The sequence below is a fragment of the Rhamphochromis sp. 'chilingali' genome (assembly GCF_963969265.1).
Source record: "Rhamphochromis sp. 'chilingali' genome assembly, chromosome: 12".
Taxonomy (NCBI): Eukaryota; Metazoa; Chordata; class Actinopteri; order Cichliformes; family Cichlidae; genus Rhamphochromis; species Rhamphochromis sp. 'chilingali'.
The window spans coordinates 12,696,270-12,712,231 of NC_137939.1; the positions used below are offsets into that span (position 1 = coordinate 12,696,270).

Below are 15,962 nucleotides of genomic sequence, written 5' to 3' on the forward strand. Positions count from 1 at the left end.
GCAGCTGCACGCTTGAATTTTCTCAGTTCATGGGCAGTTATTTTGCGCCTTGGTTTTTCCACATGCTTCTTGCGACCCTGTTGACTATTTTGAATGAAACGCTTGATTGTTCGATGATCACGCTTCAGAAGCTTTGCAATTTTGAGACTGCTGCATCCCTCTGCAAGATATCTCACTATTTTTGACTTTTCTGTGCCTGTCAAGTCCTTCTTTTGACCCATTTTGCCAAAGGAAAGGACGTTGCCTAATAATTATGCACACCTGATATAGGGTGTTGATGTCATTAGACCACACCCCTTCTCATTACAGGGATGCACATCACCTAATATGCTTAATTGGTAGTAGGCTTTCGAGCCTATACAGCTTGGAGTAAGACAACATGCATGAAGAGGATGATGTGGACAAAATACTCATTTGCCTAATAATTCTGCACTCCCTGTATATAAATAAAACTGAACTGAATTGAATATATTTTGCTACAATATCACTGATCATGAAGAACTAGATTCAATAATGAATTAAATCTATTCAGTAAGGACTGGGGAAGATCTAAACTCTTACTCTACAATAGGGGATTTTAGCAAACACAGTAAAACAGGGAAAACAGTGCTATACAGGACATACTGACCACACTACAGAAACACTATTTCTCAGAAACAGTTACCTCAAAAGACCGGAATGCAGTGATGTTATGAGACATGCTGTGTCTCTCGTAGTTCCCCCCTAATTGGAAGTCTTCTTGTATCTTCTGCTGATAACATCACCACTGCTTCTCCTGCCTACACATGTTGCACATGTAACTTCATGATGGAAATGACCACTCTTTGGATGCTGTCAAACTGGCATTGTGGAAACTATAGGACGTCACAACTGATTTAAAGAAAAAGGCAGTTTGAGAAAAAGTAGGCGTTTAGGGAGCTTGTCAGTAAATAGCTCGATTCAGATGGAATTGACTTGATTCGTCTCATTTTTGGAAAAGAGCGTCCGTTCACACTGAAAGATAAAATAGGAGCCAGGTTTAAGAACTGTGAGACTATAAAACTAAATATACTGTTCAAATTAAAATGGTCATGTAAATGAAATAACTAAATGAAATATAATAATATTAGCTGGATAGACATAGTTCAAGATAAATATAAAACAGTGTGTGTCCAAAAGGCAAAGGATAAATCGTAAATGGACTAGTATTAGTAAATGGACTGGATATAGTCCTTTCTAACGTATAAGTACCAGTCCAAGTACCAGGAGGTTGATGGGAAATTTGCTATGGTTATGTCCAGCTGGAGAAATTGTGTACTGATCCTGTAGATAGTGTGTTGTGTCCTGATTCATTTAACCCATTTAACTGTAGTTTGTTCCTGTAAGTGTTTCGTGATTCCCGATCTAGTACGATTATTGTATTCCTGATCCAAATGTTCTTCGGGATTGTGCCAATGTTCGTCATAGCTACAAATCAAGCTATCACTGATGCTCTTACAAAAGACCTGCAGAATTCTTTCGATGACTGTATATTTTTACATTTTTCACCCCCAGAAAATGTAGGCACTCTTGGCTTTTTTTGCAAAGATGACCTCACCGATTTAAGGTGTAATCCATTCCTTCAAAAATGGAAATCTACAACAATTGTATTGGTTTTAGAAGCGCCAAGGTCAAGCTTTTTCTCCCCTGGGCCCTGGATAATGCAGGAGAGCTCAAGGGGTCCTTTATGTGGGCCACAATCTTCAGTATGTTGATGTGGTTTTGATGCCTGCTGTATCTGAAGAACAGCAACCATTTCAAAGCTCCTCATTACAAGAAGTGTTAAAGCTACAGGGTGGTGGTTTTCTTGTGGGCAGGATTGTTCTTCTTGTGTATTTTGTGCAAAAACATTACAGTGTGGTGATATTCAAACACTGGAAGGAAATGAAAGGGTGGAACACAGGCCAAAGAAACATAGCACGGTTGTTGTTATTGTTAAGCTATCTCTACATTATCAATATTTTTCTCTGACTTTTTGCTTAATACGGGCCACTCCAGTCAGACTCCCATGTTTCTGTTTCTCATGAACTATCAAGAGGTACAGTTTGTACTTTTTCAGATGTAGACATATTTATGTTCTGCCTTCCAGAAAGAGGGAAAGGGACGATTTATTAGAGTCACTTTGGTTTAACAAAAATAATGAGAAACAATTCTGTTTAAGGAGAGAAAAAGTCTTTAGCAATAAAGGCTTCTCACAATACCACAGATGACTGATCCTTTTTTTAAAGCATTTTATGACCTCAGAACATCAGGATCCTGGTATGTTTCTTCATTTTCTATTCCATAAAACGTGTTAGGTTTTATTGTTAGGTCGCTCCTTCTTTTAGAGTCTGACAGTTTATCTTAATCAGAATTCATTTGCCAAAATCACTTGTGAAGTAGCAGTTTGGCCTAATTACTTCAAACTGCTGCGCATATGTTGCGAGGTCTGTGAGTGAAACCTCGCCATCCACTGAAAACATCACCTTGAGTTCTGTGGTTGCCAAGAAAGGCTACAGCATCTGACACGTGTTTGGACTCATGTTAGTATTTTCTGTTATTAGCACTTCCAATAGGTGATGACTCTCTGCTGTTACTCCTGCATTATTACTAGTGTGAGGCTGCTACATGTGGTGAACTGGTGGCCTTGATTTGTTTTTACAGCTGTTACCAGACATGCAAGCAATGCATACCAGTTTGACTGTCAGACCATCTAAACATCTCACTAGGGAAAGAAAGAAAGAAAGAAAGAAAGAAAGAAAGAAAGAAAGAAAGAAAGAAAGAAAGAAAGAAAGAAAGAAAGAAAGAAAGAAAGAAAGAAAGAAAGAAAGAAAGAAAGAAAGAAAGAAAGAAAGAAAGAAAGAAAGAAAGAAAGAAAGAACTCTATTAAAGGAATGCACTGAGCTATTGGAAAAAGCCTGACCTATACTGAAGTTTAGTTGCTGTTATGTAATTTTGCTAATGTTTTTATTTTTATTTTAAAATTAAAATTTTAAAATAGTGCTTTTAGTGCTTTTGTCACTAGTTCAATAATCATATACATGTCAATCTAATTCCAATTAAATTCAGTTTTATTGAGATATGATATTGGAGAGAAGACCCCAACATTCAAATAATCCCTTATGAGCAAGCACTATGTGGAGCAAGCCTTCCTTTTTAACAGGAAGACACTTCCAGTTAAAAGGTCATTATTCCAGGATCATCAGCCTGGAAGGAAGTTTTTCCAAGATCAGGATCAGCCTCATGGAGGACTGTAATGTGAGCAGCTAGTGGATCACGTGATCCACAGTAACAGTAAGCTTTATCAAAAAGTCAAGTCAAGTTAGTTTATTTCTACAGCACATTTAAACAACAGACATTGACCAAAATGCTGCACAACAGTAAAATCAAAATCAATCAATCAATCAAAAAAGAAAACAATACAAATGAAGGATAAAAAAATAATAATAAAAATAAATTCATAGCAACTTTCATAAATACTAAAAATGAAGATAGTAAAAGAAAAAGAGACACAGTGGGGAAAATAAAACAGAAGCTGGCCTGAAGCTGGGAAATGAGAAGAAGAATGTTTAAAGTTGGGAATTCAAGATTGGTAGTTGGGTAGATGACCTAATCTGAGGAGGGATCTGCCCGATAAAAAATAAACTTTGAAACCTAATCTTTAAAGTATTTAATTTAATTCAGGTTTATTTGTTTAGCCCCAGCTCACAACAACAACACCTTAAGGCAATTTATACTGTAGGGTAAAGACGTACAGTATCAATGGGGAAATGATAACCTGTGAGAAAACAGTAGGTGACGGTGGAAATTAAAAGCTCCCTTTTAACAGGAAGAAACCTCAAGCACAATCAAGGTCAGAGAGGCGGGCGTCTTTTACCACGATCTGTTGGGTTTGAGAGGAAAGAGAAAAGAAAAGGATAAGTAGTGTATGAGCAGAAAAGTAGAGAGGATGTCTGCTTCCTGAAGTCAAACTGAGGGTTGATTTCACAGGTGAGGAGCCTGACAGATGAAGGCTTTAATTTTGGAAAGTCAAGGAACCACAAGAATGCCTTAACAGACTTTTAATTATTTTTTATAAGAAAAAAACCTCATCTGTGGAAAACTGATCATTCAAGTATAAATATGGTGGTAAATCACAGCACAGCTGATTAAAACCAAAGCCGTGTCTTAGGTCTACTAATCAGGGCAAGTTACTGAACCACCATGTAGTGGCAATGAGTGCGCGTGTGCTGGACAAAATGCACCAAAAGGGCATAGAAACTGCTCCGTGTATGTGTGTGGATCTTTTGGTTTTACAGTGTAAATATTTGAGCGCTGGGTAAGTGTAGACTAGTGCAATATAAATATCTATCCAAGTAAGCCATGCAACACAAGAAAAGCACAGGGACTTGACCCACATCAGTGTCTGCTCAGCTGTTATGCTACTCTGCTACATGTACTGCAGACGGTGCTGGGACTTTTAATAAACATGGTCAAAATTTGGAGATTGTTTGGAGATTGACAGCATAGTGACTTATAAAGTAAAATTTCTTAATATAATGGTGTGGAAAGGTTAACTAAATTAGGGGGGAAACTTATGTTATTGTTGTTATTTTACACAGTATGTCCCAGCTGGCCTGCTGTAATGGTGCTCAGAGCTACAGTATAAAGACTCATTGTTTTCTTCATGAACCAGGTTATTGTAAGCTGCATGTGCTGATGCTTTGTCAAAGTGATGTGTTTTTTTATGTCTGCACTCAGTACGACTTTTCTTTTTTTAAACACTGTTTGAATCTCTGAGTTCAAACACTGGTCAGCAGTGATTCCCAGCTTTTTTTCATAGCCGTAAAAGAAAAGCAGTCACAATATTCTTCAGTCTCACTGACATGTCAGTGATTTTCGGGCTTTTGTTCTCACCAGATGAACCGGTATGACTGAGATAAATGCTGACAGGAAGCAGTGTAGGATGAGAAAAACCAGAGGACAAAAAATAGTTTGAGAGGAAGAGTCTTCAAGAGCAGCAGTAAGAGAAAAAGAAAGAGATCAAGCGGAAAGGGTGTTGGCTTTATTGTATGTGTGCGTCTTAATGTGTCTGGCTGAATATAGGACACACAATTCTCTGGGCACAGTCAAATCAGCATGCATCTGCATCACCTAAGTTCAAATTGAGAGGTGACGGCCTAAGAGAAAATAAAAGACAATAAAACCACAGGGACAAAGGAAGTGACGAATCAGCAATAGCATCTCAGTTTGTTACCGCAAAACAAAGACAATCCAAACCACTTGGCTACAATTCACAGATAGATTGCAAGCAGTGTTTATTGGTGACAATGGCACATAGCGAGCACTTGCCAAGGCATTATGATATGTGCGGGTGCGTGTCCTTGGGTTAACAATGTTCTGATGGGGAACAATACATTACGAGAGGCAACTGTGTACAAAACAGAAAGAGGGGCAATCATTGTTTGGTTCTTGATGGATTGAATCATAATTATAAATATTTGTGTGTGTTTGTGCGTGTCATCATTGTCACTGACGGAAACTCAGAACTGAAGTTCATGGGAAAAACTGTCACAGCACAGTTTGTGATGCGAAGAAAAAAAAAGTAAGGGCAGGCTACAATAGCCTGTGGCTACGATGTTGTTCTTCGCTGGTAGGATGGCATTAAAAGACCAAATCAGAAACCTATTTGCACATGGTAGTAGTAAAGATAATAGTTGATGATTCTTAATATAAAGAATGCAAAAACACAAGTGACTTTTTTACTTCTGTAAGTTACTTAAAGATCAATATTCACATTAAATTCCCCCTGTGCTGCAGTCGATTTGAAATACTCCTCAGCTGGGGGAAAAAGCTGTGGTTAAACAATCTAAAGTAATCCGTGGTTGCACTTGATCTTAGCAGACTCAGCAATACCAAAACTTTCTCTGGGTTGGTGGAGGAAAACTGCAGAAGCAAGCAGTTCGGAAAGAATCTTGCAGGCAAGCTTTGCTGTAATGAGCTTGGGACATTTCCTGTGTGTTGCCTTCACTTCAAACCTAGTTACAAGTCATTTTTGTATGCTTGCGACTGACTCATGAGCATTTGAGAAGCACTTGACTTTAACCTTTAACATTGGCGAACTGATATTTTAATTATAATAAGTGTAGTTTAAGCTGTTTTACGCAATACAACATGACATCCAGTCTGTGTCCAGACTTATAAGAATACAATACAACTTTATTTAAATAGCACGTTTAAAACCAAAGGCTTGAAAAGTGCTTCACAATATTACAATAGATCAAAATAAATTTATATAAAAGGCATTACCAAAATACAAAACAAGCACTAGCACTAACACTAACAGATGGGAAGCACTAATTAGACCAGAAGTGTGGGCTAAATAAAGTAGGTATCAGACCTCAATTCGGAGGGTCAATTCATACAAATATAATATCAGCTAAGAGGCTAAACAAAGATATAATAATACGATTAAAATAGATGAGATGAGGGCACTAGCTAGTTGGGAATGCCAGATTAAATAGGTAAGTTTTCAACCGTAATGTGAAAGATTGGATAGAGTCCGAGGCACGAATAGTAGTAGCAGGAAGGCTGTTCCAGAGGTTAGGTGCAGCTGAGACAAAGGCACGATCGTCTTCTGGTCCTCAGTCGAGACCTAGGCTGCACCAAGAGTAACTGACCTGATGATCTTAACGCTCGACTAGGAGTGTACAGGCTGAGAAGGTCAGTGAGATAGCTAGGCGCAATATTATTTATTAGCAACAAGATTTTAAAATCAATACAATATTTGATGGGTAGCCAATGCAAGTCAGCAAGAACTGGAGTGATAGAAGCATTTTGAACAAGCTGTAATCTGTGAAGAAATCAGCATACATTTAATTTTCTCTGTTATTTTAGTTTATTTTTAGTACACTAAAAAAATATTGATGTCGATAATGCTGACTTAACTTCATTTTATTATATGGTAATTTTACTTGTGTAGAATATAAAATGTTACATTTAATGGAATCTGGTCAAATTAAATTTACTTAATTGAAATACATTAAGTTTATATTTTAAGCATGTTTTCTTAAATGTTTAATTATTTGAATAACTAAGCGTTTGATGGGTCCTGTTATTTGTTAATCTGTCTACCAAGCCTGCTTACTGTCCTCACCTACACCGTTCAGTGTTTGTTTCTTTCTTTTCATCACCAGTGTATGTTCAATTAAAAATAAGAGAACTAAATTTTCACGAGAGTTACAAAACTATTTTTAATATATTCTATTGTCACAATGAGTAAATAAGCAACAGAGACAAAAGCATCAAACAAGAATATTTCAGTTGTAAACTTAAACGTTTTCATCTTATATGTTGGATTGAGTGGAGAAAAAAATGATCCAGTCACGCAGAAGATTTTGGATGATGAAATCAAGTCTGCCTGTATTCTGAGAGCTCTTCTCTCCAGGCTCTTTTACACACACAAAAATAATTATAAAACTGAATATTTAGAGAAACAACACCGCTGACTCACAACATTTCCACACATTTCTTTCCCCTTTTGCTTTTCTATCTCTCTTATTCGCATCTGTCAAAATGCTTTCATTACTCTGTCCCCTACAGAGAATTTATTGACGATAATGCGAACTCTTATTGCTTTTTCAGATATTTTTCTCATACACTCTTCAGTTTATATCCCTTTCACATCTGGCAAAATGTTTTTGTAACCATGTTGATAAAATGTTGCTATTTTATCAGTTGTGTTTGACTTTAATCATTTGAAATCTTAAAAAAAATGTAGATGCCTCCGTTTCACAATACATTTTGCTTCAAGGAAAAATTAAACAGAATATGCAGCTGTAGATTTTTGCATTGAGCAAATCCCCGAAACAAAGTCTGACTATAGAGAGCGAGAACAACAGAATTAAAGCACTGACTGTGTATTTGTTGTTAGAGACTCTGTAACTGGCTGGCTCATTAAAGATGAAAAGCTAAAGGGAACTCGCTGCTCTTTTGCCCCAAAATAACAATAAACACACATCTGTTTCTGTGACCCTGAGTGGACAGTAGAGAGAAATGACTGCGGGAGCATGAACTTCCTTTGCTGATAAATGAGAAAATACACAAACAGCGAATAAACATACACGAATGTGCTTATAAAAACTGTGCGTTCACACAGAGGCATTTGGGTTCGGCCTGCAACAGTGACGCTATGCGGAGCGCTTGATTTCATGCATGCTAGTGGTGGTTTTATGTCGTACTTGAATGATGCAGCTGAAGCCACTTCACATGTACATATGGTGGGAGACTTAGCGTACAGATGTTTCACAATTACATTGTTCATGTTCTTCTTTTCCTTTTAGAGAAATGTGGAAAACCCTAACACTCTCCCTGCTGGTTGCACTGGCACTCTTCACAGAGGTGAGTACTCCTTTCACCCATTAGCTATTTAAGTGTCTAATGCTTTATGTCAAAGCCAGAATGTGCTTTGATTAAATTAGAGGACGTAGATTTGTAGTATCTCTAACATACTCTTTGTTTTTGATGACTACCTTGCCCAGGTGGCCCACTGTCAGGATATGGAGTCCCTGGCAGTCACTGAAAAAACAATGCCACGGCAGGAGAATTTTACTAACATGGATTTGGCCGACTTACTTGGACAGTCGAGACGGCAGATCCTGGCTGCTCAGTTTGAATGCTACTTGAAAATAATCCACGATCCAGTAACAGAAGAAGGTGATGATAACACTTTACCCATTGTTCCATCCCAGCTGGATGAATTTCTTTTAAGTATATTATTCCTGGTAGATGGAGGATAAAGAAGCATTGAAATCGTTTCTTCTGCAAATATAAACATGCACAGTATGCATGAAACAATTAATTAATAAAATTAATTAATAAAAATTCATCTATTTTCATTGTGTTTGGAAAACATTCCACATAATTATATCAGAGCCAGTGCTAGAACAGATGACTTGTTGCATTACTAGTAAATGAAGAGGAAAGGGAAAATAAAACTTTAACTCATGATCTCACCAAGGCAGAAGAAAAACTCCTCAAATTCCTCACCTATATCGGAAGACTTTAAATGTTGGTAGCAATGGCATTTAAAAGCTCCGTAGAGCAAGCATACACAGGAGGTGGGGTTGTTTACCGCTAACCCACTAAGTTGTTTTAGAATGTGAAATTGGCTTGAAATAAACCCCTGAACCACCATCAACAAAAGTCTGGATATTTTCCATCCTCCACCTTTCGGGGGCAGTAAAGGAGTCCATTGCTATTGTGTAGACCTCTCTGTGTGATAAAGCAGTTGCTGTATTTTCTGTTTATCAAGTAAAAATACATAAAGGCACTTGATGATGTTGATATTAGGGATCTGTGGGGGCCATAGCATCACTTCCAGTACTTCTTGTTCTTCTTTACGCTGAAGAGAGTTCTTAATGACTTTGGCTGTGTGTTTGGGGTCATTATCCTGCTGCAGAATACATTTGGGGCCAATAAACAATCATTTCTTTTTCTGAAAGCACTCTTTGTTTACAGCATTTTGTTTACAGCACAGTAGTGTATATATATCGTAAAGCAACATATAACATATTAAGTAACTGATAGCAGTTGAATAGTAAGGAAGTGAGGTGTATTACTGGCAGTCCTTCCTATTTGGTGTGTGCACATTCCTTGGAAAAGAGAAAGAGAGAGGGACAGAGAGAGAGAGGAAGAGAGAGAGAGAGGAAGTGAGTCAGAAAGAAAGGAAACTTGCCCTTTGTATTTCCCCAGTGCCTGTTACTCCCATTCAGTACTTCACTGCCTTTGAAATGTTATTGTGTGTTTCAATTCCCAGCATGCCTCTGTGGGACCTGGTATAAGCGAATTTCCGAGTATTGTTGAGAAGCTTTGTGTAGCCCAGCTGTGGTTACACTCTCTATATAAGAGTAACACACTATTTATAATGAATGGAAAATCTATATAAATAGTAATAATAATTTAAAGGGTTGCCTGTGGATGATAAAATAAATTCAAAATGAGCAGTTGGTGTATAATCACTTTAGGGTGCCTCTCGCCCCTCCGGGTGTTCTTTTAGCTGTATCTTTGCTGTTCCTTGGACTGCGCTCTTCTGGACAGAAATCTTGGATGTCTGGGATCTACTGGTGGCACTTGCCAAGCTTCAAGGGCACTGCACTCAGTGCTCTGATTACCAACGGAACAGCTATTGCCTTCACCCTTAACATCTTCTTGAGCTCTTCTCTCAGCCCTACTTCTCAAGCTTCTTGTGTTCCTTCGTCCTGATGTTGCTATTACTCAGTATAGCTACATCTATCACTACAGCCATCTTCCTCTGCTTGTCCACCACTACCATGTCTGGCTGGTTAGCTATCACCAGTTTGTCTGTCTGTATCTGGAAGTCCCACAGGAACTTAGCTTGGTCATTCTCAACCACCCTAGGAACCATGTCCCATTTTGACCGTGGGACTTCCAGGCCATAGTCGGCACGGATGTTTCTGTGTATATGCTGGCCACTTGTTTATGTTGTTCCATGTATCCCAGGGAATCTTTGCACAGCCTGCACCTGGGATCTTGCTTGGTGTGGTAGAACCCTGCTTCTATTGAGCTCGTGCTAAGACCTATTTCTTGTGGTGCCATGATTAGGGCCTCTGTATTGTCTTTCAGTCCAACTTTGTCCAGCCACTGATACAATTTCCTCAATCTGCCTTCATACATACCATGAAGGGGCCTGTCCTACCATGATGATTCTTCTCCTTGCTCTTTTTCTTTCTTGGGTTTCTGCTGCCTGTAGAATTCATTTCTGGTAGTTTGATCCCCTCTTTTCTGACTACCTTCGCTCTCTTTGTTACTATTCAACTTTTTCCAATCCGAATGACATTCCGATGTCACTGCTGTAGATCCTAGTGGTGCGGATTGGTGAATCGATGTCTCATTCACTCTTGGCATATAGCTCGATGTCATCCATGTAGAGGAGGTGGCTGTCAATTGCTCCACTCCATAGTCGGTATCCATAGCCATTGCTCACCAAGGGGTTTAAGGCTTATGCAGTTGAAGTTGGCTTCTAGAGTTGTTTGCCATGTCCCCATTGAGTTTGTAATGAAGTTCAGTTCAGTTCAGTTCATTTTTATTTCAAACATGCGCCTTCACATTCATTACAAAATATCATTCCATTCTTTTGTTTGAAAAGGAGTAGGCAGAAGTCTACACTTATTATTCCCTACCCCCTCAAATTTTGCCTTTAATTTAATTTTCTTTTAGCCTTAAATTAAACAAACAACATATGAAGTAAAAGTAAAGCAAAAACAAAACAAACAAATAAACAAAACAAATAAACAAGCCCCACCACAGTATAGTTACTTTCATATAAATAAGGACTGAGTGGTAACGTTTGCAGATTGACAAATTATGAGACAAACAAACTAAAACACTATTACGAACAACATTTCCACACTGGGTTAACCCTGTTTTCTTCATTCTTATATTTGTTAAAAAATTGTTTTTTATATTTCATTTTAAACTAGTTTATGTTGTTACTTTCTTTCATTTCTTCTGTTAGACTGTTCCATAATTTAACTCCTGCTATAGAGATAGACATACTTTTCAAAGTTGTTCTAGCGCTTTGTATTTTCAAATTCTATTTCCCTCCCTCTTTAGCTTCTGTGAAGCACTTTGTGATTTTTATCTTGAAAGGTGCTATATAAATAAAGTTTTACTTACTTACTTAAGTTACACCCACCTTGTCTTTCTATAAACAATTTACAGATTTCTTTTGGAAGCAATTTATTTCTTACTTTATATATTATTTGCTTTCCCCAGGACGGCAATGCTCCGTGCCAATTTCCCTCGAACATAAGTAATGTGTGGTTTCCAACAGACCTTGTGGTCAATGATCACACCAAGAAATTTTATTACATTTACTCTTTCTAAATATACATTGTCAACACATATTTCTACTTTGATATTTTTATTTTGGTTTCCAAACAACATAAATTAGTTTTTATCTAGATTCAATGATAATTCATTTATATCAAATCACTTCTTTAATATCGTTAATTCCTGTATGATCATCTCCAAAACCTGTGGCAATTCCACACCTGAACAAAATATATTTGTGTCATCTGCAAATATTACAAACTTTAAAGTCTCCTAAGGTCCTGTTGATCTTGTATAGTGTTAGGTATTCTAGGATCCATGCGTGGGGCATTGAGTAATATGCTTTCTTGTAGTCAATCCAGGCAGTGGACATGTTGGTCAGTCTGGTCTTGCAGTCTTGAGGAACTGCTCTGTCTACAAGTGGCTGGTGTTTTACCCCTCTGGTATTACTGCCAATTCCTTTCTGTGTGCCGCTGTATTGAGCTATTTGCAGGGGTGCACAAAAGTGGTCCGCAGGTGCGGATTCGCTGTCAAAATAAAAGATGCGCACCAGATAAGCTCCTTTAAGCAATTACTTTGGTGTTCCTCCACCTCCAAAGAAATGTCATAAGGAGTCCGAACCGCAAAAGAAGCACGTATTGAAAAGTGGTTGCAGGAGGTGAGCTGGCTTCAAATGATGAACGCACAGAGATGTGGTGCAGAATATGCCGTGAAAATCTCACTCTAGCGGACAAAAACAGTGCCTTTTATCTACGCAAACACGCGTTGCAACTTCTTATCTGGTGCACGTCTTTTATTTTGACAGCGAATGCGCACCTGCGGACCACTTATGTGCACCCCTGTCTATGTGCCTATTCATCTTAGCCACCACTTGGTTAGAACTTCCAAAAGGCTTATAGTGTTACCACTACACTATCCAGCTGCTCTCTCTCTCTCTCTCTCTCTCTCTCTCTCTCTCTCTCTCTCTCTGTCTGTGTGTGTGTGTGTGTGTGTGTGTGTGTGTGTGTGTGTGTGTGTGTGTGTGTGTGTGTGTGTGTGTGTGTGTGTTTTATGGTTATCTTACCCTAAATTACCACTGCACAGACATGCAAATCTCAATGACATTTCTCCTCTGCCCTCTTTAGGCCCTTACTGTAACCGTACATGGGATGGCTGGCTATGTTGGGATGATTCAGCTCCAGGAACTGTCATGCAGATGTGTCCAGCATATTTTATGGACTTTGACCCTACTGGTAAGGCCGTAATGGACACACATGGTCTCTTTGTATTCTTCTTTTTTATTTGTACTGATACAGTAAGTGAATAATAGATTGAACAAAGATAGTTATAGTTTTGAATTTACACCACCATAGTTAATTTTAAATCAAGTAATGAAGATGTGATTGATCTCTAAATCACAATCAAACGGGTTTAACAAAAATGTTGTATTATTTGTTTAGGAATTAGAGGCATTTCTATACATAGTCGATACATAGTCACCAATTTTCATTTTCATTGGACTGACAAGAAGTTTCTTGGACAGGTGTCCATTCCCTTGCTATTTCGTGAGAAATAAAGGACACGTAATGTCTGAATTTCATTCAAAGTAATGAATTTGTGTTTTATAGCTTTTTTAGTCATTTTAGTCAATGTAAGGCTCAAAAAGTTATCAGTGCAAGTGAAGAAGCCCGTCATTAGGATCAAAACCAAAATAAATCTATTAGTGTGATCGGAAAACTAAAGGAGTAGCCAAATCAACAATCTTGTGCAGTGTTAAAACAATTTTTTGCACTGATCAGAAGACAACTAGAGAGGATGTTGACAGAATTCTGTCGATGGTTCAGAAAACCAACTCTGAAACATTTAGCCAAGTCAAGAACACTTTCAAGGGGGTAGGCATGTCATTGTCAAAAGTCTGCAATCAAGAGACACCTTCATGAATGAAGTACAGGTGGTTTACAACAAGGTGCAAACCACTGGTTACACTAATGAACCTGAAAACCAGATTTGACTTTCCAGAAAAATCTGATGAAACTAAGGGTAATTTACTAGAAAAGGAAGACAAAGCGGAATCATCTGTCCAACATAGTGGAGACTTTGTTATGGCATGTGCCCGTACGGCTGCTAGTGGAACTAGATCACTAGTGATGAATGGTGTTTTGACTTTTAGTTGAAATAGCAGGATGAATACTGAAGTGAACAGGGCTATACTCTCTGCTCAGATTCAGCCAAATGCTGCAAAACTGTTGGGTAAGACGAAAATGACCCAAAGCATATTGCAAAAACAACCTTTTCGCTAGTTAAATGCAGAAAGTTCCACAAACAAACAGCAACTTAAATAAGCTACAGTAAACACATGGCAGATCATTTCAAGGGTGAAAAAACAGCATTTAACCCTGGAGAACCAATGGGGTCAGATCCGAGCCCATGGGTTCTCCAGGGTTAAAGATGTCCATGGGTTAAAGTCTTAAGGCAGTCATTGACTTCATGTAAGTATTAAAAACAGTCCTGATATTTAAAAATTAAGTTAGTTTGTCTAACTAATTTAGAGACTTCAAAAATGGGGGACTGTGTTTAAAAGTTGTTGCATTTGTTAAACTGTAATAATTTTGTTAAACCCTTTTAATTAAAGCTAAAAGCCTTCACTTCAAGGACAATTTGATGGTTTTATTTAAAATCCACTGTGGTGGTTTACAGGGGCAAAACTGCAAAAATTGTCCCTTTGTGCAGCAAAGAACAGACCTAACTGCATGTACTACAAATCGTCCACGTGCTGTATTTCATGTATAATGGGCCTATCATTGCCAACTATGACAACATGTAAAATCTGTTCATTCAACAGAGAGGGTTACCAAAGTCTGTAATCCTGATGGCCAGTGGTTCCATCACCCAGAGAGCAAGAGAATCTGGTCTAACTACACCATGTGTTCTGCACACACTAACCACAAACTCAAGGTAAAATGGAGCTATTTTCATCATTTACTGCATTTGTTTAATTTGGTTTGGTTTTGGCTGAATTGACCAAATTGGAGCATTGACCTTTACTGTAATCTGGTTCTGTGTGCCACTGTTTCGGGAGCTATTTTTCTGAATAAATGAATGTTTTTTGTGAAATTTTCTGACTGGAGTTAGAATTTGTTCGCACTTTCAACTTTCAACTTGCAATTTTATCTTATCTCATTTGATCTGATTTGGAGATGCCAATTTAACTATTAGAAAGCCATAAAACTTTGCAAACTCATCTAACCCTCCAAAATATGTCTAAGTAGAGTTCTGATAGAAATTTTCACCTTGCTCAAATCTGCTTTTAGTCTAATCAACCTCATGTCTAGACTGAACAGGCCAGTTGTTTGAAGAATATTCCTGTCAGAAACAAATCTCTAAAGCCTGTCAGACTTTTTGTATATTGTCTTTAATCAATTTAAAATTCCCATGCCATTTCTCCAGCAGTGATTACTGTTTAGTGCATCTTAATTGATGGCCATTCAGCAAATACTTTCTCTCTCAGAAGAGAGTTTACAGTTGTTTTATTTGCATTGCTGTGTGCTGCTTTCACATACTGTGAAGAGAAGATGCAAAGATTGTATTCTGTGCTGGCTAACATCTTAATTTTAAAAGAAAATCACTCTTAGTCAGCGATAAATCTATTTACATTCATCATAGCTGAGCAATTTGTTCCCTGCAGCTTGCCATCAGTGTCTACTACATGGCCATGGTGGGTCATAGTCTTTCCATTGTGTCCTTAGTCATCAGTCTGACCATCTTCTCCTACTTCAAGTGAGTCATGGGAGGTTTCTTCTGTCTGGGTTAATTGACTGCTTCTTGTTTTTTCCCTCTTCATAATCATATGATTAAATTATCATAGAAAATAATGGTGATTGCTTGAATGGGAATATTAATCTCCTGAGAAAAGTATTAGTTCACTCTGAAGCACCCGTAACTAATACGGTAGTCCATTAATGCTGTTCCTTTGCTCTCTCTGCTCTCTTTCAGGAGCCTTAGCTGCCAGAGAATCTCCCTTCATAAGAACATGTTTCTTTCCTTCATCTTAAACTCAATTGTTACTATGATATGGCTCACATTCAGCATAGTCAATAACCAGGGCACAGACACCAGCAACTCTGTGAGCCACCAACTAGTCTTCATCTCATTAC

At 38.0% G+C, this 15,962-nt stretch overlaps 1 protein-coding gene across 1 annotated transcript in view; it reads left to right on the forward strand.

Moving 5' to 3' along the window:
- Window positions 1-15,962, forward strand: part of calcrl2 (calcitonin receptor-like 2) — a 39,696-nt gene that overhangs the window by 15,325 nt on the left and 8,409 nt on the right. The window contains exons 2-7 of the mRNA XM_080897848.1: window positions 8,319-8,376; window positions 8,517-8,691; window positions 12,954-13,061; window positions 14,651-14,763; window positions 15,494-15,585; window positions 15,802-15,931. Coding sequence (XP_080753974.1) covers window positions 8,319-8,376; window positions 8,517-8,691; window positions 12,954-13,061; window positions 14,651-14,763; window positions 15,494-15,585; window positions 15,802-15,931 — 676 coding nt within the window. The remainder of the gene's footprint in view (window positions 1-8,318; window positions 8,377-8,516; window positions 8,692-12,953; window positions 13,062-14,650; window positions 14,764-15,493; window positions 15,586-15,801; window positions 15,932-15,962) is intronic.